This window comes from Akebia trifoliata, chromosome 3, assembly GCF_017979445.1.
Source record: "Akebia trifoliata isolate Shusen 1 chromosome 3, ASM1797944v1, whole genome shotgun sequence".
Lineage (NCBI taxonomy): Eukaryota > Viridiplantae > Streptophyta > Magnoliopsida > Ranunculales > Lardizabalaceae > Akebia > Akebia trifoliata.
The window spans coordinates 51,675,903-51,702,957 of record NC_141377.1 but is presented as its reverse complement, the minus strand read 5'-3'; the positions used below and the strand labels follow the sequence as shown (position 1 = coordinate 51,702,957).

Here is a 27,055-nt window from a genome sequence, read left to right as displayed (position 1 = left end):
GAGAAGAAGAGGGCATATTGGTCATTTTACATGAATCATTTTTCGGTGTTCGCTTCTCCCGCATAGGTGAATTAAAAAAAACCTCTTTTATCAGCTTTTCATATCTGCGTTTAAATGCAATTCTTTTTGTCAAACGGTAATTTGTGAGTGAGACGCAAATTCACGTCGCAAAAGCGCTTTAAAAAACGTTAACAAACACCAACTTTGTGTTTTTCGATATAAAATGATAATAATTTTTTAATAATTTAAATACTGTATAAAACGATTTGCCTCGTCTGAGACGAGATCTCTCGAACGAGTCAATGCAGTCGAGAACGAGATACCGGGTTTTAAAACTTTGGTTTTCAATTCCTACTCGGCTCGTTCAACTCATCCTAGCGACCCCTCTCTTTGTACTTTGTAGTTTATACTGTAAATTATTTCTGAGACGGTTATGGGGAATTAAGAGATCAAAGAGTTTTCTGAATCTAAGAAGAAGCTTCAAGTTCAACCATGACTAATAAGCTCGACTCAGCTCTCATGGAGTTCGATCTTGATTCGTTTCTTGAATTACACAGTAGCAGCGATGACGAAGATCTGGACAGTATCCCTCATCGCACCATTGATGAAATCCTCAACGACTCTGATTCTTCTTCTTCGTCATCATCATCTTCTTCTTCTTCGTTCAACAGAACTGACATTCGACGTCAACGCTTGTCCAATCTGCCAATCCCTAAAAAAAACTCAAATTCTCTCCCAAAAGATGAGAATCATCTTCAAGACGAAGATTCTTCGGTACGCAGTCTTGAAACCCCCCAAAATCTTCAAATTTCTACACTCGATGAAACCCACAAGTCTCCAGAAACCCTAAAATCATTAAAATTTGAGGAGAAATTTGTTGAGTCGAAGATTATTTCTTCTAGTAGGAGAAAAACTGGTGAATTTTCCGGAAATTCGTTCTCATTAGGTCGGAATTCTTCGCGCCCTTTGCCTTCATTGTTCGGAGGCGTTAAACCGAACCCTAAGCCCGGGGCTGCACTTGCAGCTGCAGCGGCGGCTTCGCGTTCCATCCCAACTCCTCATGCCGCCGCTATCAAGTCCAGAAGAGAGACTAATAGTGTTGTTCTTGAGGAAGTTGGGCTTGGTGAAGAATCGGTTTCTTTGATTGGTGATTCAGAGATTGGTTTGGATGTAAGTGTCAAATTTGAGGGATTACGTGCGTCAGATGATTTTTCCAATCGTGTTGGATCTGTAATCACTCGGTTAGATTCAAAACTAGGAGTTGGTGATGAAAAGGTTGAAAATTTTCAGTCTTGTATGGAGGGTTCGGTATTGGGAGCACATTCAAATGGAGAATTCTCAGGAGGAGAAGAGGTTGCTGAGATTTGGCAGGATAACAATGAAGTTTCTACTATTAAAGCTTCTGAATTGGATGAAATCGGACCAGAGTTGCCAAAAGATTTAAATTATTTGGATTCTACTATATTTGTCGAGCCACAAATCACTTTTTCTAATGGGACTGAAGATACGAATGAGAAATTGTCAATTTTGTATCCCAAGGATGGGGTCCAAGAGCATAATCCAATAACCCCAACTTCGGATATAGGTGAAAATGATCGCAAGTTGGATGAAGATTCTACATTTCTACGTTCAACTTCTTCTGTTGGAAAGAATAATCTTCCCTCGCCCCCTGCAAATGAGGACACTAAGTTGGAGGAGGATTCATTGCTACTGGGATCCGAAACATCCAATTTGGAGAAGAGTGCAGTCAGTCTTGTAGTGGATGACACCAGTTCAAAAAGTGACATAACCGACAGTGTTGAGGACAGAGTAGTTCAATTGGAGAATAAGAGGGGAAGTAAAAGACCGGGGAAGAAATCACGTTCATCGATGAAGCCATTAGAATTTGCTGAGGAACTGGAGAAGAAACACGCTTCTTCTGGTTTGCACTGGGAGGAGGGTGCCGCTGCTCAACCAATGAGGCTTGAAGGTATTCGGAGGGGACCACCTGCTGTTGGATACTTGCAGATTGATCCTAATAATGCAATTACACGAACCATATTGTCTCATGCATTCAAGCGTGATCACGGCTCACCTCAAGTCTTAGCAGTTCATGTCAACTTCATTGCTGTGGGCATGTCGAAAGGGCTTGTTTTTGTTGTGCCCAGTAAATACTCTGCTCATAATGCTGACAATATGGATGCTAAGGTTACACTCTACTTCATCCACTTATGGTTTTTGAATAGTTTCGATATCTTGATTGTTCTTTGAGGATATTTATCTTCATTTTGTTACGTATTTGTTCAGTTCTACTGTAAATAATTGTATTAGAACTTCATTTTTTTCACACTAGATCCTTATTCAAATGTTGATTTTTTTCACAAGAACTATCTCCATTGGCTCAATAAGAGCTTGACCTTTTCTTTGGAAATGTACAGGGTATGGTGGCCGTTTTTGGGGAACATAGTGTGGAGTAATTTGTTTTGTAGAATTCATGCCTTGTGCCAGGGCATCATTAAAGCCTTATCCCCTTAATCAATTGTTGTTTTTTTTTTAAAAAAACAAGAATTGTCTCCGTTTAGCTCAATAAGAGCTTTGGAAATGTGTCCACCGGTATGGTGGCCAATTTTGGGGAACATAGTGCGGAGTAATGGGTTTTATAGAATTCATGCCTTATGCTAGGTCATCATTAAAGTCTTATCCCAAAGATTTGGGGTTTGCTAAATAAATTTTGTTCCTCTATTCAATATTGTCCAAAGCCACCTTTTGTTATTGAAAGTGTGTTCATATCTACTTTCACTATGTCATTCCACATTCTTTTGGGCCTTCCTCTCCCTCTTTTTGATCCTTGAACTTGTATCTTTCTCTAACTGGGGCTATAATCGGCCTTCGTTGAATGTGCCCAAATCATCTCAATCTACTTTCTCTTGGATTATTGCGTTTTTGAGCTCATTCTTCTCAACATCCTCATCTCTACTAAGCTCAATTTATTTAGGTACCTATTCTCTTTGTTAAACTGAAGTTCAGTATGGTAAATATGATCTTTTTGTTTCTTACATGGTATATATATTTGTGAGGATGATCTCTATGATGAGGAGATCATTCTCATAAAAAATCAGCCGAATTTGAAACTTCTAAGTCCATCAAAAGTGATTTACAAATTTTCGGTAAAAAATCGACGGTTCACAATTCTAAGATGGTGTTAGAAGTTTTAGATTGGGCTGATTTTTGGTGAGGATGATCTCCTTATACTCACAAAAAATCAGCTCAATCTGAAACTGTTAAGCCACATAGGACAAAATTTTTGTCAACATTGTCATCCTATGATTGTCAGCTGAACGCCCACCATATATATATATGTGCGTGTGTGTGTGTGTATTTAGTTGCTGCACTTACTTCAATAGATTTATATATATATGGGGGCGGTTCATGGGACATATGTAAAAACAATGGTTTTTCAAAATATGGGTTAGAGGTTTTGGATTGAGCTGATTTTTTGCGAGGATGCTCACTATGACGAGAAGATCATCCTCACAAAAAATCAACTCAATCTGAAACTTCTAAATCCATCAAAAGTGATTTACAAATTATTGGCAAAAAATCAACGGTCCACAATCTAAATCACTTTTAATGGGGTTAGAAGTTTCAAATTGGACTGATTTTGTTTTCTGGATGATCTTCCCATCATAGAGATCATCCTCACAAAAAATCAGCTCAATCCGAAACTTCTAACCCATATTTTGAAAAATGATTGTTATTACATTGTTTTTACATATGTTTTTTCATATGTCCCTTGATCCGTTCCCCATATATATATATGGGTCAGGTTCAAGGGCCATATGAGAAAACATATGTAAAAACAATGTAACATTAATAAAATTTTAAAATATGGGTTAGAAATTTCGGATTGAGCTGATTTTTTGTGAGGATGATCTCTATGATGGGAAGATCATCCGAAATAAAAATCAGTCCAATCTGAAACTTCTAACCCCATTAAAAGTGATTTAGAATGTGGACCGTCGATTTTTTGCCAATTTTTATCACTAATTTGTAAATCACTTTTGATGGATTTAGAAGTTTCTGATTGAGCTGATTTTTTGTGAGGATGATCTTTTCATCATAGTGACCATCTTTGCAAAAAATCAGCTCAATCCAAAACCTCTAACCCTTATTTTGAAAAACCATTGTTTTTTCATATGTTTTTACATATGGCCCTTGAGCCGCCCCCTATATATATATAAGGGGGTGGATCATGGGACATAAGTAAAAACATATGTAAAAACAATCATTTTTCAAAATATGGGTTAGAAATTTTGGATTGAGCTGATTTTTTGTGAGGATGATCTCTATGATGAGAAGATCATACTAAAAAAATAATCAGCACAATCTGAAACTTCTAACCCCATCATAAGTGATTTAGAATGTGGACCATTGTTTTTTACCAATAATTTGTAGACCACTTTTGATGTATTTAGAAGTTTCAGATTAGACTGATTTTTTGTGAGGATGATCTTCTCATCATAGAGATCATCCTCACAAAAAATCAGCTCAATCCGAAACTTCTAACCCATATTTTGAAAAAGGATTGTTTTTGCATATGTTTTTACCTATGTCCCATGATCCGCCCCGTTCGGCAGCCAACGTTAGGGAGCCAACGCCTTTGTCCTATATGGGTTAGAAGTTTCGGAGTGGGCTGATTTTTTGAGGATGATCTCTATGGTGAGGACATCATCCTCACAAAAAATCAGCCCAATTCAAAACTTTTAAGCCATATAGGACAAATTTTAGCTCCCAACGTTGGCTCTCTAACATTGGCTGCTGAACGTATACATCTATATATATATATATATATATATGCATGCGTGTATTTTGTTGCTGCACTGCTTCAATGTCTGGCTTTTATTACTGAAATATACTCTAATGTATTGCAGATGTTGCTGCTTGTTTCTCAAGGTGATAAATCTCATTCACCTGTAACTTCCATATGCTTCAATCAGCAAGGAGACCTGCTTTTAGCAGGATATGGTGATGGCCATCTAATAGTTTGGGATGTGCAGAAGGCAGTAGCGGCAAAAGTAATTACTGGCGGACATACAGCACCAGTAGTACATACACTGTTTCTAGGGCAGGATTCTCAGGTTACACGTCAGTTTAAAGCAGTTAGTGGTGATTGTAAAGGGCTTGTCCTCTTACATTCATTCACATTGGTTCCCTTGCTGAATCTAGTTTCCATCAAAACACAGGTTTGGAACCTTATTCTTGGTAATCACTAATTGCAGAGTTGGAAAATTATTAATTGGATTTCACTCTTATTCTTTGGATAGACACTTCTTGATGGCCAAAAAAATGGAACTGTACTGTCCGCTTCTCCTCTTTTGATGGACGATTTTGGGAGTACGTTAACATATTCCCAGGGAAATGTTACGGCTTCCCCTGGCGGTATTGGTAGCATGAGGGGGGGTGTAGTCGGGGGAGAGGCTGGTTGGAAACTCTTCAGCGAAGGCTCTTCGTTGGTCGAAGAAGGTGTGGTCATATTTGTCACTCATCAAACTGCTCTGGTGGTATGGAGTCTTTTGGATGATCACACGTGATCTTATTACCTAGTTTGTCTTGTTAATTTTATACTCTTAATTGTGTAGACATTCGATTGCTTGAAACTTGTTGAAGCCACTTGTTTTTTTCTTGCAGATAAGGCTAAGTCCCAATTTGGAAGTCTATGCCCGACTTTCTAAGCCAGAAGGGGTTCGGGAAGGTTCCATGCCTTACACTGCTTGGAAATGTATGACACATTCACGAGGTTCCTCTACTGGTAAGAACCAACACTGATTGTCGCATTTCAAGTTGGCTTGTTTCTGAAGTTATGATCATGTTCTAGAAAATATGCATGGCGAGGCAGTAGAAAAAGTTTCTTTGCTTGTGATAGCATGGGATCGGAAAGTCCAAGTAGCAAAGTTGGTTAAGTCTGAGCTAAAAGTATACAGGGAATGGACCCTTGATAGTACAGCAATTGGTGTGGCATGGTTAGATGACCAGGTAAGCTTTTGTGCGTTTTTTTTTTCAATTCTGATAAAAAATGAAAAATATAAGAGATTATAAACTTCTTGTATTTATTTATCACAAAAATAAACTTCTTGTATTTGTTGGCCAGATGTTGGTGGTTCTAACATCAAGAGGGCAACTCTGTTTGTATTCAAAGGAAGGAGATGAGCTTCACCGAACGAGTTTCTCTGTGGACGGTTCTGTAGCAGATGATCTCATTGCGTATCATACCCACTTCATTAATATTTATGGGAATCCTGAGAAGGCTTATCACAACTGTGTAGCTGTAAGAGGGGCTACTATATATGTACTTGGGCCTATGCATCTTGTGGTTTCTCGTCTTCTTCCTTGGAAGGAACGAATTCAGGTTCTGCGGAAGGCAGGTGACTGGATGGGTGCACTAGACATGGCAATGAGGCTCTATGATGGCCATGCACATGGTGTTATTGATCTTCCTAGGACCCTGGATGCCATACGGGAGGCCATTATGCCATATCTGGTAGAATTGATTTTATCGTACGTAGATGAAGTATTTTCCTATATTTCAGTGGCATTCTGCAACCAAATTGGAAGGGTGGAAGAACAAGTGGGCGAGCCTAATAGTAGAAGCAGCACTGCGCATTCAGAGATGGAAGACCAATTTGCCCGTGTTGGTGGTGTTGCAGTGGAATTTTGCATCCATATCAAAAGGACTGACATCCTTTTTGATGACATTTTCTCAAAATTTGTGGCTGTTCAACACGGAGGTATCCATGCCTATGTTGTGCTTGCATTGCACACATCTATTTAACTCTGTATGATGAAAATTTCAAGTCCCATATTGGAGCTCAACCTCTTAGAGGATACTTAATACTGAATTTTCTTGTGGTACCTTGTCTAACAAATCTTTCGTAGAAACACTTGTAATTGTATGATTCATTTACATCACAAATGCTTTATTTTGATCTCATCCTCAAGACCTTTGCAGGTTCTGTGGAGTGGCTATCCTTGTAGTGATATGTTAATATCTCAAGCTACTATACAGCTATTTTACATTAATATTAACAATACATTATCAAAGAAGAAAACAAGAAAGACTCGACCAAGTGATAGTTTAATACTAGCCAGCAATAACCAAGTTAGACATACAATGAGACAAGTCTCCATCAGAAATATGGAAAATCATGTTTGTTACTTTACAAGCTCCTTTTGGATACTGCATGTATAGGATTATCTTAATATGATCAAGATGATAAGTGATAGTCGTCTAGGAAGTGACATCTTACTGGAGGCTTTACTTACCTGTGCTAGTGTATCCATTTGCTCTTCATGGGTTCCTGCTGATAACACACGTAATTCCTGATATTATTATTTTTCTTACTTGGTCAGATTCCAATTTATGGTTTGCATCATGTTGGTGATAAGTGGCAGACATGGTTTGAATGAAGTTGTACTAATGTAAACATATCTTTACTCTTAATTTTGTTTATTTTAAAATATCTGCCAATTTTATCTTTAATGTGTTGGGCGGGGGCCATCAAGGTGCTGAAAGTTTTTGTTAATAATTACGTAGGTCTAATCGTGTCGCATTTGCAAATTTCGCATATGATACCTTAGTCTTCCTTGATGCCTTTATGAGTAGATTAGATATTTTTCCTAGTGTCCTATGCTGTTTTGAGGCGGTTTCAGGTTTATCTATGAATATGTTGAAAAGTTAAGTGTTTGGGGGTTGGGGTGGTTTCTTTCCAATCCTGTGGAGTCTTTGGGTTGTCAAGTGGATTCTTTCCCAGCATCATATTTGGGTCTTTCCCTCGGTACGTCTTATTAGAGCTCATCAATTTGGGATCCTATGATTGAGAGGGTTGCAAGAAGTTTGGGTTGTGGGAGTCAAGATACCTTTCAAAGAGGGGATGTTGATCCTTATTGAAAGTGTTCTGGCCTTGGTTTTAGTGTACTTTCTTTTGTTGTTTTTCACACCCAAGAAAGTAGAACTGAAGTTGGACAAGCTCATTCAAGACTTTTGTTGGAATGACAAAGAAGGTAATCGGAAGTTCTACTTAGTTAAGTGGAAATGTATCTGTGCTCCTACCAAGTGTGGTGGTGGTTTAGGCTTTAGAAAGTTCAATGTGATGTATTTTTCCTTGTTGGGTAAATGGTTGTGGAGGTTTAACTCTGAAGGTGATAGTTTTGTGTAAAAGTGGTTGAGGCTAAGTTTGGTGAGAGTTGCTTTGTGTGGGAGAGCAGATCTTTTGTTTGTGATGTGTGGAGGGTTATTGTGAAAATCCTTGTAGAGTTTCGAAAAGTATCATCTTTCAATTAAGAAGAGACGATAGGCTTTTTTTTGTTTTGTTTTTGTTGGTGAGTGGGTCTCTAGTGTGGAGCTTCACATCTATTGTGCAGTTTTTTTTCGTCGTATATGATCTCTTCAAAAGCAGGTATGTTGGTTTGTAATTTTATTTCTCGTGCAGGAGGAGGTGTGTCTTGGGATTTTGGCTTTTCAGAGTACCTTCAATGCTTGAGAGATTCAAGAGACCACATGCCTCCTCACTAATCTAATCTCCCTAGGCCCTTTATCGTCTGAGGACGAGGATTAGTGGTTATAGACCTGCAATTGTGATGGAAAATTCTCAATCAAATCCTTCTACTTAGCTCTTGAGTTGAGTTATGGTCTCTCTTTCTTGCTGCGGCAATTTGGGATTCTAAGCTTCCTCCCAAGGTGGCTTTCTTCCTCTGGTTAGGAGCTTTAGATAAGGTGCAAGCCACTGATCATATACTTAGGATTGATAGGGGTATTAGGTCTTAATTGTGCTTTTGTTTGGTTGGTCTCTCAGCATCCCTTCTACTTACTAGTATAAATGACTTCTGGTGAAGACAAGATGTGATAGACTTTGACCAGACGTGCTTGGAATCTTTTTTTCTTTTTTGATTTAGGGGAAAGGAAGCACATAAGGCTCCTCACTTTTGAATCTTAATTTCTGTTTTTAAGTTCAAGTGAATTGTATGCTCTTTGTGTACTTTATGAACGATAAAGACGTTATTGGCATTGGGTTTACAATATATGTACTTAATTTGGGTGTGTACATCATTTCATTTTTCTCACTTTAAATATAGAATTGTTTTCTCGTTAATTTGTGTGATAACTTTGTTGGCTTCTAATCTTTCTATGGTACCAGGTACATTCTTGGAGCTTCTGGAACCATATATATTAAAGGACATGCTTGGATGTTTACTTCCTGAGGTATTACCTAGCTGTTCATTGTGCTTACTTGATTAAAAGGCAAACTCTAATGGGGTTATTGTATTGGTTATATATATTGACCATGTTGATTGTATTGGTTCTATAGATAATGCAAGCACTGGTAGAACATTACAGCAGCAAAGGGTGGTTGCAACGAGTTGAGCAATGTGTTCTTCACATGGACATCTCTTCCTTGGATTTTAATCAGGTAATTTGTTCATGTATTTTGAAGCTCTTGGTCAATAGCTCTATAGTGAGCTTGATGAATAGTGATTACTAGGAATTGGGCAAAATGCCATTTGATTACTTGGACCTGTTCTCTGGTATATTTATATTCATATTAATTTATTAATTGGAACATTCTTTGATTCGTGTTGTAGGTGGTCAGGTTATGTCGAGAGCATGGTTTGTATGGGGCTCTCATATATCTTTTTAACAGAGGTTTAGATGATTTTAAAGCACCTTTAGAGGAGCTTTTGCAGGTTGTACGAAATAGCCAAAAAGAAAATGCTGCTTCTATTGGGTAAATTGTTTCAACTATTCATTTTCACCTCTAACTAATAGGCTCTCATAAATCTTTGAGTGCTGGACAATAAAAAACGAAAAATGTTCCTACCAATGTGATCTCCTGGGGGCATTCAAGATGACTTTGGTGGTGTGACTTTCAAATTTGCATCATCATTAGAGTCGTGTACTTTTAAGAGCTCTGTGTTGCTTTACTGTTCTCCCATCTGGTTACTTATGCAGGATCTTTTATTATAAAACATAATGAAAGCAAGTTATGTATAGCCATGTCACTTTGTGGGATTTCTATTTCAATTTCTCAGTGGTTAGTTTCTTGTATGGATTTTGGAAACAGGTACAGGATGCTTGTTTATCTAAAGTATTGCTTTTCAGGTCTTGCTTTTCCTCCAGGTATGCATTTAGTTTAGGATTGGTAAATACTACAGCTTTGTTCAATTAAGGTTTTCATGGAGTTCATAATGTTGATCTTGAATTTACTTGTTAAATCCTCTTCCTCCTCAAAGCCTTATCCCAAAGGTTTAGGATTGGCTAACAAATTTTGTTCCTCTATTGCACTTTGTCCAGAGGCATATCTTCTACCGCTGAATAAGTATTTATATCTGCTTTCACTATCTCCATCCACACTCTTTTGGGTTGTCCTTTGAAATATGAGTGGGATGGATACTGTCCTGTGTTGCCTGATACATTAGCGTATTGGAAATGTCATCAAAATATGGATGCATTTTACTGTTTCCAACATTAATGGAAGCAAATCTGAAGTTTTTGCACCCTGAATTATATCGTTCATATGGTTATGGATATAAATCCTGTCATGAAGTATAATCTTTTTGTTATGGACTTTTGTAAAATGCCATGTTTGTTGCTTTCTACTTTTAGATGTTCTAGTCCCCTTTTGGATAGAAAGTAGAAAGAGCTAGGAAGAAAGTAACTTTTAAAAAGAAGAAAGTAGTTTCCTTTTGCCTGTCAATAAGTTAGGATTTTTGGATTTCTAAAATGAATGCAAACTTACTTTTTTTTTTTTTTTTTAACTTTTAAAACTAAAGTTACTGTTTTAAGTTTATCCAAACGGGCTCTTAAATTCTCCCTTTTATTTTGATCGTTGTAGGGCACACCTAAGTGGTGTCAACCACATCCAAAGATACCCCTCCTTTTAGGGCTTAAATGGGACCCATTTAAGTGTTTGATCAGTACTAAAGACCCTTCTGGTTGTCTGTGGTCAACACCGGAATCCCCACTTTTAGAGCTGTTTGACCAGCACAGGAATTTCTTCTGTTGGGGATGAGATGCAACCCACAAGTGACTGGTTTATCCATTCAAAATTTCTACTTAAACGATTTACAAAGAGCACTGATGAAATCCATTTATTTTGCGGTTCAAACACTCAAAATTCCTCATCCTTCTAATGGGCTGCATGTCGGACCTACTTGTTGTGGATTGGGACTTAAAATAGACCACATGCGACTTGGCCTAAGGGCTTTTGTGTGGACGTAAATATCTGTCCCAACCCATGTAACCTCACAAAAAATCGGTCCTTTTAAAACTTTCCTATGACATGTGGCATTAAAGTTAATGGTGAGAAAAAACTGGTGCTGGTGCATTGTGTGGTGAGAGAACTTTATGCTACAAGTTTTCATGTAATATTTAGGAGTATCCAAATTTTATTGTGTCAATATTGGTCCATATCACAACTGATAAGATAGTTAGGGATCAAAGGTTTGTACATAAGAATTTGATAAGAATCAAGTCAAGTCTTAATCTGAGATCTTGGCTGGAATTTATAATAATAATAATAATAAAAAGGGTAAAAAGACAAAACTGCCCTTACATAAAAATAAATAAAAAAAAGCTATTACTAGAAAACAACTAGAATTAAAATAACAACTAGATTATTTCTAATACTCTCCCTCAAGTTGGAGAAAATATATCTACTAAACCCAGCTTGACAATGTGAGAATTATTGATAGAAGGACCAACAGACTTCATAAGCATGTCGGCAAGCTGATCTGAAGAAGGTACGATGACGGTCTGAAGATCACTAGATCGAACTTTCTCTTTGAGAAAGTGAATATCAACCTCAATATGTTTAGTTCTTTCATGAAAAACTGAATTAAAAGCAAGCATGATAGTAGACTTGTTGTCACAGAATAGAGTAGAAGAGTCAGAAATAGGAAACCCCAATTCTGTCAACAAGAATTGAAGCTAAAGTAACTCACATGTGCCAAGGGCCATAGCACGATACTCAGCTTCTGCAGAAGAACGAGAGACCACATTCTTTTTCTTACTCTTCCACGAGATAAGGTTATCTCCTTAAAAAGTGCAGAAATCAGAGGTAGATCTCCTATCTGTGAGAGAACCAACATAATCAGCATTTGTAAAACAAGACAAATGCGGCTGAGCAGTAGAAGAGTAGAAAATGCTAAGACCAGGACGTGATTTCAACTAGTGAAGTATATGAGAAACAACATCAAGATGAGAAGTACATAGAGTATGCATGAACTGACTGACCACACTGACCATAAAGAACAAGTTTGGTGTAGTGTTAGTAAGATAAATCAGACGATTTACAAGTTTCTGATAAGAAATAGGATCCGATAAAAGATCACCAGAGTTAGCATGAAGATGATGATTTTGATCCATAGGGGACAAAGCAGGACAACAACCAAGCATCCCAGTGTCCTGAAGAAGATCCAATGTGTATTTACGCTGAGATAGTGAAATACCACGGTGATAGCGGGCCATTTCTATCCCCAAAAAGTACTTGAGTGGATCCAAGTCCTTAACCTAAAAAACACGACCCAATAGCATCTTTATTCTATCAATCCACTGTGCATCATCACTAGTCACAATAATATCATCTACATAAACCAATACAATGGTACAACGACCATCCGCTCTTTGACGAATGAAGCAAGTATGATCTGAGTGGCATCTAGAAAACTCCATGAATAAAATAACCTCAGAAAAATGCTGAAATCAGGCTCACGGGGACTACTTCAGGCCATACAAAGATCTAAGAAGACGGCATACCTTCCCATATAAATAATCTCAGTCAAATCATCATTCAGAAATGTATTTTTCACATCAAGTTGGTGAAGAGGCCAAGAGTGATATACAGCTAAAGAGATAAGAAGTTGAATAGTTGAAAGTTTGACAACTGGAGCATATGTGACACCAAAATCTTTTTCAGGAGTTTGTGTAAACTCTTTAGTAACGAGGTATGCCTTATACCAATCAATAGTCCCATCGGCGAGATATTTCACAGTAAAGACCGATTTACAACCAATAGTCCATTCCCCAGATAGAAGGGTGATAAGCTCCCAGGTATTATTTTTCTATAAAGCATCCATTTCAACCGTCATAGCTCTAGTCCAATGAGGGTCTTGCAAAGTCTCTGATATGAACCGAGGAATGCGGATAGAATCAATGGCTGAAAGGTAGGCCTGATAAGAGGAAGAAAGACTCTGATAGGAAACAAATTGGGCAATAGGCAAGTGAGAGACAGAAATAGAAAGGGTAAGGACAAGATGTGTAGAAGTAGAAGGAGATATACCTGAATCCAAGGCAAAGGTTGAAGAGGGTGAGGGTGACTGGAGTAGATCTTGAGTGTTGGTGATGATGGAGAAAAGACAAGAGAGGACAACACTATAGGAGATGGGTGCTGCAAAGTAGATGTGGCACGAAAGTATGAAACATTTTCAAAGAAAATAATATCAAGAGAGTGGATAACACGGTGAGAAACTGGATCATAACATCGATACCCTTTTGACATAAAAGAGTAACTCAAGAAAATGCACCGAATAACTTTGTCATCCAATTTCGTACGATTAGGGATTTTATCTTGAACAAATCACGTGCACTCAAAGACTCGAGGTGTAATGGGAAAAAGTATACTATCAGGTTGAAGGACATGGAGGGTCCTTCTAAGTTGCGATTGGGGATGCGGTTAATAAGAAAAGTCACAGTGAGGATTGTCATATTCCAATATGCCTTAGGAATATGCATCCCTCGAAGAAGATATCGAACAATGTTCATGAGATGGCGGTTCTTACGTTTTGCCACCCTGTTCTACTCAATAGTATAAGGATAAGTCAATTGATGAAGCATACCATGCTCATGAAGATGGGAGCGAATCCCATTAGATAAATATTCCCCTCCATTATCAGACCTAAGAGATTTAACAGTAGTATTGTACTGAGTCTAAATCATTTTTTAAAAATTGACAAAAATAGGGAACGTCTTAAAGCTAAAACGCATCAAATAAACCCAAGTGCAATGAGAATAGTCATCAATAAATGTAACATAATATCTACGACAATTAAAAGCAGAGGGCCACTAAACATTAGAATGAACTAAATCAAACATTGCATTAAATCGATGCATACGAGGAATATAAAAAGTACATGTATGTTTAGAAAGTCCACACACAGAGTACTAGAATTTTTGGTCACTATAAGTAGTTTTTAAAGTAGGAAACAAAGAATATAAGTGTTGAAAATTGGCATGTCTTAAGTGAGTATGCCATAAGTCTAGAGTTTGAGATGAAAACATGTGACCTCCAGAAGAAGGAAGTATAGAAGTCGGAGCAACAGTAGTCTGAGATCCAAACAAGTACAACCCATCCCTCTCATACCCCTTGCCAAGAATCCTCCTTGAAATCAAGTCCTGAAAATAACAGTGAGTAGGAAAAATATAATTGAGCAATTTAGCGATTTAGTAATACTATTCACATATAAAAGATTGAGAGATAGGTGGGGGACATGAAACACAAAATCAAGTGAAATCTCAGAGGATAATAGGATGATACGCTTACTGTGGATAAGTGTAAGGGATCCATCAATAAGGCAAACCTCCCTATGAGCGGTAGGAAAAATAGAAGAAGTAAAATGGCTAGACTCATCAGTCATGTGATCAGAGGCATCAGAGTCAATAACTCATGTAAGAGGAGCAGAGCCAGATTGAGTGACATGAAAATCAGAGGATGTACCTAGATGCATAGACAATCGAAGAAGGGTGAGTGTGAGCATGAAGTTGATCTCTGACAATAGTGACAATCTGAGACTGTACCTGTTGCAAGTCAATCGTGCCAAGTGAACAAAGAGGATTAGTGAGAGGAATAGATGATGATTCCACTGTAGCGGCACGATGAGCAGTCTGTCCCAAAGACAAAGAGGAGGAAGATCGTGGTATCAGGTGAGGATAAAGGTGAAAGCAGTAGACCTTCTTATGGCCAATCTTCCATAATGACTGCAAGTAAGGTCACCCCCTTTACCACAACCACGGCTACCATGGCCATGATTCCTTGATCCAAGGGTATGAGAGGCAGAAAAATTCGAGTTGGCAGGTAAGGTCATCTGATTTGTAGCTGGAGCAGAAAGAATGCCAGGGACCTAAGTCTGAAGAGGAGCAATTCGATGACGACGCTTATCACTGTTAATGGTTGCAAATATCTCAAATAAAGAAGGTAAATGAGTGGTGTTGAGGATCTGTGTCTGAAGTGCCTCAAACTTTGGACGTAGACCCATAAAAAATTGGTAAGTTTGATGTCGAGCAATCCTCTTAACCAAAAAACTGACTGTCTCTGAAGACAATTCAACCATAGACTCATAATGAGAAAGTTCCTCCCAACGTGACTGAAGAAATTAAAAGTAATCAGCGACACTCTGAGTTCCTTGGGTAGCCTGGGCAATGTCTTGATAAAGCTCATAAATTCTCGAGTCATTCTTAGTATGCACATATGTCTGAATAAGTGCTGACCATAAAGATGGATCTGTCTCATGATACATGAACATGATATAGATGCGGTGCTCCATGACATTTAATAGCCACCCAAGGATAGTGCAGTTATCGATCTTTCACGATTCAAATTTAGGATCAGTAAGTGGTGGTTTAGTAATAGTCTCAAAATCATCTAGATTTTCCTCTACCACCTAGATAGAGTCGCACAGATCGGGATCATGACTGAAAGTTCCGATCATCAAGAAGAGCAGTGGTGATACGTTGGGCTGAAGAGTTAGACCCAAGGGCTGTAGCGGAAGTCGTAATTCCTTGTTCTGAAGACATTGTTTTGGTCTGAAGAAAGAAGCTAGAGGGCTAAAGAAGAAAAACTTTACGGGCACCTTACGTGCAATAGCAAGCCTTCCAGGGATGTGAAGATGTTGTCACATGTCTTCCAACACTTAAAAGAATTGTCGCAAGTTGAAAAACACGCCTAATAGGAACCGTCGCAGGGTTGTTGATCCTCCCAACAACAATCCAAGTGCGGCTGCAAGACAGAGGATTGCTAGAAGTTGGTGTTGCTGGGTTGTAAAGCTCCTAACAGCACTCCCAGTGCTGCCGCAGGGCTGTAAAGGGCCTAGTGGGGGCTGTGAGTCTCCCCAACAGCACTCTTAGTGCTGTCGCAAGGTAGGATGGAAGGAGAAGGGCTGTTGAACCTCTCAACAGCAATCTCAGTGCTGCCACACACCTCAAAAACAACCTCTCAACAGCAATCTTAGTGCTGCCGCACACCTCAAAAACAACAAAGAAGGAACAGCAACTGCTGTGGCAGGGCTGTCACAAGGCAGGATTGAAGGAGAGGGGCCGTTGCAGGGCTGTGGATCCTCTCAACAGCACTCCCAGTGCTGCCGCACACCCCAAAAACAACAATACAGAACAGCAACTTCTGTTATTATCAAAACAAAAAAAAAAGTCGAAGGAACAAACCCTAACATAGGGTATAAACACAGCACAGAAAAGTAAATGCAGCATGTGATAAAAGAAAAAAGAAGATTAAAAGACCCCTGAAGGGGAGAAGATTGAATAAGGCCGCTCTATGTTAGGTTTAGTGAAAAAAGAGAAGGAGAGGAGCGAAGGGGGGGGGGGGGGGGGGAATTTCTTGGCTTTGATACCAAGAAGAATCAAGTCAAGTCTCAATCTGAGATATTGGCAGGAATTTATAATAATAATAAAAAGAGTAAAAAGACAAAACTGCCCTTACATAAAAATAAATAAAAAAGCTATTACTTAGAAAACACCTAGAACTAAAATAACAACTAGATTATTTCCAATATGTACTACTTGACCATTTAATTAATTATGTGCAAAAAATATTATATATTACCCATAAAACAATTTTTTAGTTTCATTTTCCTAATGGAACTTTTCTGACTGATTGATACTTTGAAATTCAGCAGCTTGCTCTAGTGAATCTGTTAAATTTATATCCCCAAACGGTGTTCTTGTTTGATGCTCTACCTTTAACACCGAAATCAGGATCATGCATTGGGAAACCATTTCACCTTTCTAAAACTAGCATCCTCTATTCTAACTGAGGCCTTAAGATATCTTCTTTGCAGGACATGGTACTCTTCCCCTCGCCCGCTTGCCATCACTTAGGATAGAACTTGTGCAGTTTCTACTAGAGGAATCAAATGCCATGAATTCAGAAGTTGCAGCAAGCTTTAAATCACCAACTGGAACTTGCCCAAACCTCTACCATCTCTTATGGTTGGATACTGAAGCAACTTTAGAAGTTTTAAGATGTGCTTTTATGGAAGAAATTTCAAAAACTGACCATTATTTGGTCAGTTCAACAAAAGAGGATAAAAAGGAGAATAATGATGAGAACGCAGGATATCAAAATTTGGTGGTTCAACATACAGTGAACACTCTTATTCATATTCTCGACATAGACATTTCTGGAGTGGAGAAATCTTCTGGCACAGATGATATTGGATCTATACAAGTATGGCCTTCAAAAAAAGACATAGGCCATGTGCTTGAGTTCATTGCTTACTTTGTTGCATGCAAAAGAGCTACTATTTCAAAAACCATATTAAATCATATTTTGGAGTACTTGACATCAGAGAATAATTTCTCAATTGCCGGTCAGAAAATCGAGACTTCTAAAAAAAGAGAGAAGCAGGTGCTTGCTCTTTTGAGAGTGGTTCCTGAAACAGACTGGGACTCATCTTATGTATTACATTTCTGTGAGAAGGCACAATTTTACCAGGTATTTTTTTATTATACAAATTCTTTAGAGTTTAGGTACGAATGTGTAAAGTCCTTTACAGTTATTGATGTTTGTTGTTTTCTAGACAGTTAAGACTTGATAATTATTCAACCATTTTTCTAATTAGTTTGTTGTTTATTTGCCAGGTTTGTGGCTTAATACATACTACAAGAGGTCACCATGTTGCTACCTTAGATAGCTATATGAAAGATCTGGATGAGCCCATTCATGCCTTCTCTTTTATCAACATGTTGCTTCAGCAGAGAGGTACTGAATACGTGAATTTTCACTCAGCAGTAATTTCTCGAATTCCTGAGTTGGTTAACTTGAGCAGGTAAATCTGTAGATAGTTTCTGATCTATTGTTTGCATGTTTAATTAGGGCTGCAACCTAGGCAGGTTGGAGGCTCAACCCAGGCTCGACCCAAGTTGTAGAACCCTCAACCCGAGCTCAACTCAACCCGACCATCATTAACACAACCCGAGATTGAGCTTCTAAAATCGGGTTGAGCTTGGGTTAGCCCAAGTTAGGTAATTTTGGGCGGGTTGGTCAGGTTTAGTGAGTTGGGCTCATTGAGCAAGCCCAATTTCATTTTGATCAACACATAAATTTTATTTTATATCTTAAAAAAGAAACACAATATAAAAAATAAAATCACTAGTAAATAAATTTGCTCACAACCTCCAAATCTATAATTTTTTCCCCTTAGTTTTACAAATATATTTAGGAAGAGAAAACTAATATTTTTTTTAAAAATAAATAAAAATATTTATATGTAAACATATAGCATCGGGGTTCGGGTTGAGATTTCCTAGCCCAGGCTCAACTCATTTTCCATATAACTCAACCCAGGCTCGCCCATCAATCAGGTTGAGCCTGGGTTGAGTTCGGGTTAGCCCATCCAAGTTGTGCAGCCCTATGTTTAATCATGTTTTTGTATCTTCTGTTAATGTGAGACTTATTTCTTCTCTTGCTTTTTGCAGAGAGGGCACATTCTTTTTGGTCACTGACCATTTCAATAAAGAAAGTGAACAAATCCTATATGAACTTCAGTCACATCCAAAAAGCCTATTTCTTTATTTAAAGACAACCATTGAGGTTCATTTGTCTGGCACCCTCAACTTTTCTTCCTTGGAGAAGGGTTATGTTCTGGATGTTCCAAAAGGAAGGAAGCTGAAGGATCAGTCAAGTGAACTTGAGGCTTACTTGGAAAGGATCTCTGTTTTTCCAAAGCTTCTACATCAAAATCCAGTTCATGTTACTGATGAAATGATAGAACTTTATCTCGAGGTGAGTATTTTCATAGTTGGGTTACATGATTACAAATTTAACAATTGTGGATTGAGAAACTTTATTTTTGTATTTTGGTTTTCCTTTCAATTTTTCCCTGTGCATGGCTCATCCGTCATGTTGTACCCTGGCTTCTGTCATATTTGCCTAATACATTACTAGTGATTTTCTCATTGATTTCACATATGAAACTTGTTATTTGTCTATTGCATGTTGCATTCTATTTTACATTACTAGTTGTTTGCATAACAACTAATGTTCTGCTATTTTATGTGTATGTTACTATAAATATGTAAAAGTTGTTCCTGGAACAATTGTTCTTTGTTTCTATGATTCCATGTCTCATTATAAAAATGGTACTAATATTTTTTGATTGTGGAATGCTTGCCTCTAAATCTAATATTTGGATCTGTTATCAGATGATTGTATACTGGAAAACAGAAGCATAAATGGGTGCCCCGTGTGTATAAATGATCAAGTTCATGTAAAGAAAATTGTACTTATGTATTTTACATCATCATCATGAGCCATATCTTACACTAAATATTGGGTTCAGGAACATAAATCCTATTTCACCATTCTACTCTACCTTGAGCCATATCTTTATCCATGGGTCTTTTGATACCTTCTTACTACCTCCATCCACATAATTTTCAGCCTCCCTCAATTTTTGTTTGGCCTTCAACTTTCTCTGAAGCTCTCCTTCACGTTGACGTGTCATTGGCCTTTGTTTTACATGCTTAAACCATCCCAGTCAACTTTCCTTTATATTTATCTTCCATCGGGGCTATCCCTAATTCCTTGAATGTACTCATTTGTGATTTGTCATTATTACTCTTATCACTTGTCCACCTAATCTTTTCATCTCTGTTAAGGTAATTCTATGAACATCTTTCTTTATGGCCTAACGTTTAACTCTATAAAACACATCTGATCTTATTGTTGCCTTGTAAAACATTCTCTTTAATTTGAATGGTCATATATACATATATATGCTAGAGCCCATTCCTATGGCACGGACATCCTCTCCCAGGTTAAGGGGGTAAAGGTGTAAAAAATAAAGTTGGAGGGGTATTATTAAATTTTTTTAAGGTTAAAAGGGTAAAGAGAAAATATAGGAAAGTTATAGGGGGTGAAGTGTAAAGGAAATAAAGTAGATCCCACAAAACTTTAGCTTAATGGGAAAATAAAATTGGAAGGATATTATAAATGAATTTTGAGGCTAAAGGGGTAAAAGATGAAAAACAATAAAGTAGGTTAAAAGGGGTAAAAGTGGGTGATAGGAAGGATATTATCCCACAAAAGTGGGCGTACTGTCGAGTGTTTGATGGATTAGAAGCTTCCCTAGAGGATTTTTTTGTTTCTATTAAAGGTTTTGTATACTCTTGGTGTAAAGTTTTTGTTGAGTTTTGAGGTGTCTTCTTTGAAGACTTTACAGGGAGGTGGGATTGGGTCTGTAGATTGCCTTAGTGTCCGGGCTGTTTCTTTGGTTTTTTCTTTTCTTGTATTTTTTCTTGTTGGTCTCCTTGACCACTTTTTAATATAAGTTGCATTTACCTATCAAAATAAAAAAATGATAGCCACTCAGTATTAATTATATGAGTCAATCCTCACCTCTCTCTCCATAGTGTTTTTACTAAAATTTATGATGCATTTTATTTTGTCTCGGTCTTATCGTTAGAATTCTTAATTTCTAAGTTATCCCTTGTAGTTCTAGTTTTGAATTTATTCCCTTTATCGTTTCATGGACCAATACCATATCATCCACAAATAGCATGCAACAATGCAACACAGATCTCTTCTTGATTTTTATAGGCAGTTGATCCATCTATAACTAGTACAAAAAGGTAAGCACTTAGAGTAGATCTCTGGTTCAAGGCCATTGTAACTGAAAATCCCTTTCTCTCACCACCAATTAATTATAACTCCAGCGTACATTTCCTTAAATATGGCAATATACTAGCTTGGAATTCCTTTTTTTTCCCCTAATGCCCACCAAAGTAACTTATTAAGGGCCATCATATACTGCGTTTGTGTAACATTGGTCACATTAAATCAAGGTAAGTGTCATATGCCTCGTGCCTCTCTTTAATACTCTTCTTATGTCTGTTCACTGGCTTATCCTACAGCTGTGGCATATCGAGTTATAAGTATGTGTCCATCTTTCTTGTGCAGCTATTGTGTCAGTATGAACGCAATTCAGTTCTCAAGTTCTTGGAGACTTTTGAAAACTATAGGCTGGAGCATTGTCTCCGTTTGTGCCAGGAATATGGGGTCATAGATGCAGCTGCATTTTTGCAAGAAAGAGTTGGTGATGTTGGGAGTGCTCTATTACTTACGCTTTCTGGGCTCAATGAAAAATTAAGCATGCTTGATACAGCTGTGGAAAATATAGTTTCTAGCACATCTTCCAGCAGTCTTACTGAGATTGAGCAGCTCAATACAGTTTTAAAAACGGCCGAGGTTTGTAGGATAAATTATTGGCTTTTTAATTTGACAAATTTGGTTTAAGTGGAGGTCTCATTAACTTGTTGCATGATTTATATATATGCTATTCAGGTCAATGCTGTATGTAATGTATTGCATGCATCTATAGGCTTATGCCAGCGGAACACTAAGCGTTTAGATCCGGAGGAGTCAGAGTCCCTGTGGTTCCAGTTGCTTGACTCGTAAGTTAAAATCCATAAACCACAAAATCTTTCATTAATGTTTCAATCTCACATGTCATGGTAGAATCATTGTTTATATCGACACTTGCCGTAGATCAGGTGTTTACCGAATACAGTCTGAACTTACTTTTGTTTACTGGTTCGTTCTATTTGTCAATTTGTTCCATTTTTCTGAGCTAACCATTTATGATACATACAATACAGCAAAGTATATAGTCACAATCATCTAAACCTTATCCCAAGTCAACATGAATATCTCAACTTTTTAAACAAGAAAACTGTATTTACTGGATTTTCAGAAACATTAATGCCAGAACCCAGGATAATTTGAATAAAATATGTACCATAAGAACTGGTGTAATCATCTTCAGGTGTATATCAATTATTCAAGTTGCTGGTATGTCCGAAGTTTAGGGAACTAGCATAAAACATAAGGACATTTTAAGAAATGGAAAGTATTGAACATCTCTCCATCTTGAAAGGGATTAAGCAGATACTGAAGTTGGTAAATAAAAGAATAAAAAAGAAAGAAAGAAAAGAAAGTTTAAGCTGCAAAAATTTCTGAAATCAGTTTAGAAAGATTTCTGCGACTTATTGATAAAGTGAGACATTTTATGAAGTGACAAGGAGATCAACATTGAGCACTATTAAAAAGTTTTTGATAATAAGGTTTTTCAATCAGAAATCATCGTCATTGAAGTCCTAGCTCAAATATCTGGGGTTGGCTGTCCAAATGTTTTGCGAGTTGCTACCTCACTCCAATATGACAAGTTTTAGACCAATAGCTCTCTTTGCATAAAAGTTAGTGTTCTTTGAACGTGGGAAAGGAATCATGTTTCTAATTTTTGAAATTAAACTAGGGTAAAATAGTGGAAGGTTATTAGTGTAAACTTGCCATCCCAGGAGTGGGAAAGTAGACAACCCCATGGACCCACTTAAGTAGTCATTCCATCTACAACGTTTTTGAGAATGCTACCATCGAGACTCTTCTCCATTGTAGCCCCCCCCCCCGTTGGAGCATCCGAACAGCAGAGGCAGTTGTGGCAGAGATAGCAGCAAAAGCACTAGTCTCCGTTGATCACCTACTAGCAGGGGAAGCTACATAGGTGGCAGGAACTAACTAGGGTTTAGGTACCAATTCGAAGAGCATTCGTTTACCGGGGTCGAGAATAGCCAGTCTGTTGAGGTTCGGAGGACAGTGTTGACGCGATGTCGAGAATATTATTCTAAGATGAATCCGTTAAAATGTGCATTTGGAGAAGAATTTTAGAAAAGAAAAGTCAAGTCTCATAATGAGAGCTTGGCATATATTTATAACCAATAATAAGTGAATGGACATGAATGCCCTTATAGAGAAATAAACTAATATTATCTAATATTAGTCAAACTAGAACTAACTATTCTAATATTTTCAATAGGAGTCACCGCTCCGAATTCCTCGGATTTGTTGTGCATAAACACGGTATCGATATTGACAGATCGAAAATCAAGGCTATTCTCGACATGCCAAGACCGACAACCGTCCTGTCTTCTCAATAAATCTCAAAGTTTGTTAAAAAAATCACTCATTTTTCTTTCGCAAAACCCTATTTTCCCACACTAACATGCAACATAGACTCGACAACTATGTCAATATGTAGAATATATCAAAATGAACATTTGGCAATTTCTCTAATGTAGATCACTAATTGAAAAAAATTGATCTGAATATTTTTTCTCGTTTTATCCCGGGACAAAGTGCTCATGTTACTGTCTTGTAGACCTCAATAAGAAAACTCAATCATTTCACTCGCTTAGCTAGGTACGCTTCAATCGTATTCAGGCATCATCTAGGGTTTAGAATGTGTGCCCATCCTAAAACTTCTAACCCTATCAAAAAAATTGTGACAAATTTAACGATGAAATAGATGGCCCATTTTTTACACATCAAATAACACACTTGTGGGTTCACATGGAATGAGATCATTTTCACTACATTTCTAGCTTAATCAAAAGTGGATTACTGGTGGACAAAAAATTGGACCATCCATTTCAACATTTAAATTGAATTCCACATTTATTGAGGTTAGAAGTTTCTAATGGGGATGAGTTTGTGAGGATGGTCTCCATGGTGAAGAGACCATCCTTACAAAAATTTAGTTCTTGATACATCTCCATGTGAGCCCTTTAAGAGTTTCATTATGTGTTGACTTATTTATATATAAGAAGTCTAATATGACCTCCCCTCCCCCCCCCCCCCCTCTTTTAATGGTAATAATACTCATTTCAATACAGGTTTTGTGAGCCTTTGAGCGATTCGTATGATGATAAAATGGTTTCCAGAGGAAATCATGTTGGCACACCAACATCAACATTTGGTGTACAGGAGGATAAAGAAGCATCTGTTGTTAAATGGAGGATTTCAAAGTTCCACCGTGGTGCACATATTTTACGAAGAGTGTTTTCTCAGTTCATTAGGGAAATCGTTGAGGGAATGATTGGATATGTACGGCTCCCTATAATAATGGCAAAGCTTCTTTCTGACAATGGTAGCCAGGAGTTTGGTGATTTTAAACTCACCATATTGGGAATGCTGGGGACATATGGCTTTGAGAGAAGAATTCTGGTATCACTGCTTATGTTCATATTCATACTCATATTAGTCAATCTTCTATTTAGTTGATTAAATTTTGTAAATTGATGCACCATGTAGGGCCCTATAGTTGCATTACAATATAGCCGACATTGTTTTAGAGTTTCTATTGGCACCACAACTTTTACTTCTCACACCCCAATTTCTTAAATTATTTGTCACACCCCAACTAAAAATTAAAACGCACCATTCATACATTAGAGAGGTTTGGTTCAAATTATTATCTCAACATTACAAAACATTATAACACCCGTTCAAATAATTTCAGTAGTTTTTTACCATTATGATTAGGCTCGTATAAAATCTTAAATCCAAAAAAATTGAACTCTAGCAACAAAAATAATAAAAATGAGAGTGAGTTTCTATTGGCACTGTTACTCTTATTTATTCTCAACCATTTACTTATATTCTTTATTTTAATTGGGGTGTAATAAGTAAAAGTTGTGGTGTCAATAGCATCTCTCTACTTTTTTCTTTAAGTAGACAACTATTTTCTCCTGTCTACCACGCACTGCTAAGCTTTATAGATATCTGACATTGGAGAGAGAGAGAGAGGATGGGGGGAAGGGAACCATATAAAGGCAGGCTTTCAATCTGCCATTTTTCTTGTTTGTGTTCATCAGTCAAATTTTTCATTATGTCATTAATTATGACATTATGCAAGTGTAACAGCTAATGAAAACCATTTACTGTTTTTCATTACTTATGATCCTGATAGTTCACTCATATTATCTTGCGCTTTGCAATGTCAGGACACTGCCATGTCTTTGATTGAGGAGGATACTTTCTATACCATGAGCTTACTGAAGAAGGGTGCTTCTCATGGATATGCCCCACAGAATCTAGTGTGCTGTTTATGCAGTGGCTTCCTTACCAAGCAAACTTCTACCTCAGGAATTCGACTATTCAATTGTGGTCATGCAACCCATCTCCAATGTGAAGCAAATCAAAAATCGAATAGCGACTCAGTGGGATGCCCCGTTTGTTTGCCTAAGAAGACGACCCCCCCACGAAAAAAAAGCATATCAGCCCTTGAAAAGGATGGATTGGTCAAGAATGCTGTATCTAGACCTCAACTAACACAAGGAGCTGGTACTGTCCAACACCCACATGAATCTGATCTAACAGAGAAACCATATGGGATTCAGCAACTCTCGCGGGTAAACAAGTTTCTGCTTTCTGGTTGAACCATGATCTTGTACTTACCATGTCTTTATCACTAATTTTTCTGAATTTGGATTTTCTTCAGTTTGAGATATTGAATAATCTTCAGAAATCCCAAAGAACTTTCCAAATGGAAAACTTACCTCAGTTGAGGCTTGCACCACCCGCAGTTTACCACGAGAAAATAAAGAAAGCAGCTGGTGTTTTATTGGGTGAAAGTAGCAGTAGCACCACTGTAAAAAGTGATAGACCACGTAAAATGAAGGAATCATCAATTCGGTTCACCACTGGTATATTTGGTGAGTTACTTCATCTTTCCTCAATTTAAATGCTCTCCCAATGATATCTGTTGCTTACAAATGTGGGAGGAGTCATTTTGTAGGTAACCAGAAGACAAGAAAGCGATAATACAACTACCTTGTACAGACCAATAAATCATGCAAATGGAAGTAATTTACCATTACAAGATTGCCCAACGGCCGTGATGGTCTACAATATGATCTAAACTGTGTTGGCTTCATCACTAAAAAAAAATCCTTTTTTTTTTCCGGGTATAGAGGGGTTGTGTTGATTGTTGATTACTCTGTAAATATTAATGACAGGCAAAAGAGGGGTCATGTAGTTGTAGTGATATAATTGGCCTGGGGAAACAGAGGCATTTTGTTGGAGAAACCGACTTGAGTTGAATTAACTTGTACCAATTTTATTGCAGGATGATTTGGGTGCACTCGCCCGCACTGTGTTAACACCCATCTTGATCATTTCATGGGAACTATTACTTAGTGCAAGGAATGTATCGAATAGTGTTTTAAATGCTGGAGCCTAACAGGGTGATTTGGTGCTCTGTTTCAATCTTTGGGTAACACAGGCATTTAGGTTGAACTCTTAAGACTTACTGTGGAGAAATGTGAAGCTTAAAGCATTAAGTAGAAAATTAGTAAACAGGACTTTTATTACCACACCAAGTTTTCATTATAACACAACAGAAGTATTTTTCTTAAGGTTCCAGCTTGCTAAGTATGTTAAGGTCTGTATGTTGATACCTCGGCTTGGGTTCAAAACCTGCCTTTACCTATTAATTACTAACCTTACCTTGTAAAACCAACTTCTATTGTCTGAGGGAATCAAGGAGTCTCTCTCTCTCTCTCTCTCTCTCTCTATATATATATATATATATATAGATGATTGGATACGAGTACTTAAAATGCTGTTCTCATAGTTACTGACATGGGAACAACCAAACAAGAAAGCATCCAGTGAAAAACGCAATAGATTCTATTTTGGTTGAAGGGAAAAAAAAAACATCATTCTTGAGATTTGTGGATATTAAATAACCACATTGACTTTATGCCAAGGATGTCAACGATTGAAGTATTTTTATATTTCTTAACTTAAATATTGGAGTACATAGAGAAGCGGTGCAGGATTTTTGTATGGCATCTAGTTAGAGAAAGCAAATGAAAAAGTTTTTGAAGAGTTAGTTTGGTTTATAATGAAATTAATGGATCCCAAGTTTCTAGATAGATAATATCAACACAATTAGAACAAAA

General features: G+C 37.5%; 1 protein-coding gene across 2 annotated transcripts; it reads left to right on the top strand.

Moving 5' to 3' along the window:
* The first annotated feature begins 373 nt into the window (after positions 1–373).
* On the top strand, positions 374–26,251 carry SETH5 (transducin family protein / WD-40 repeat family protein). Of its 2 annotated transcripts, XM_086436576.1 has the most exons (19): positions 376–2,187; positions 4,911–5,222; positions 5,304–5,540; positions 5,668–5,788; positions 5,855–6,012; positions 6,128–6,764; positions 9,171–9,235; positions 9,342–9,443; positions 9,616–9,758; positions 10,095–10,150; positions 17,095–17,750; positions 17,897–18,084; positions 18,734–19,040; positions 21,216–21,503; positions 21,600–21,709; positions 23,984–24,314; positions 25,094–25,501; positions 25,591–25,804; positions 25,888–26,251. In XM_086436576.1, exons 1-19 carry the CDS (start codon positions 493–495, stop codon positions 25,911–25,913), a joined length of 6,054 nt encoding a protein of 2,017 aa, XP_086292702.1. In that variant the 5' UTR covers positions 376–492; the 3' UTR covers positions 25,914–26,251. The 2 variants fall into 2 exon arrangements, with proteins under 2 accessions (XP_086292703.1, XP_086292702.1); XM_086436577.1 differs by lacking the exons at positions 25,094–25,501; positions 25,591–25,804; positions 25,888–26,251 and having other exon boundaries at positions 374–2,187; positions 21,637–21,709; positions 23,984–24,125.
* Positions 26,252–27,055: the final 804 nt, after the last annotated feature.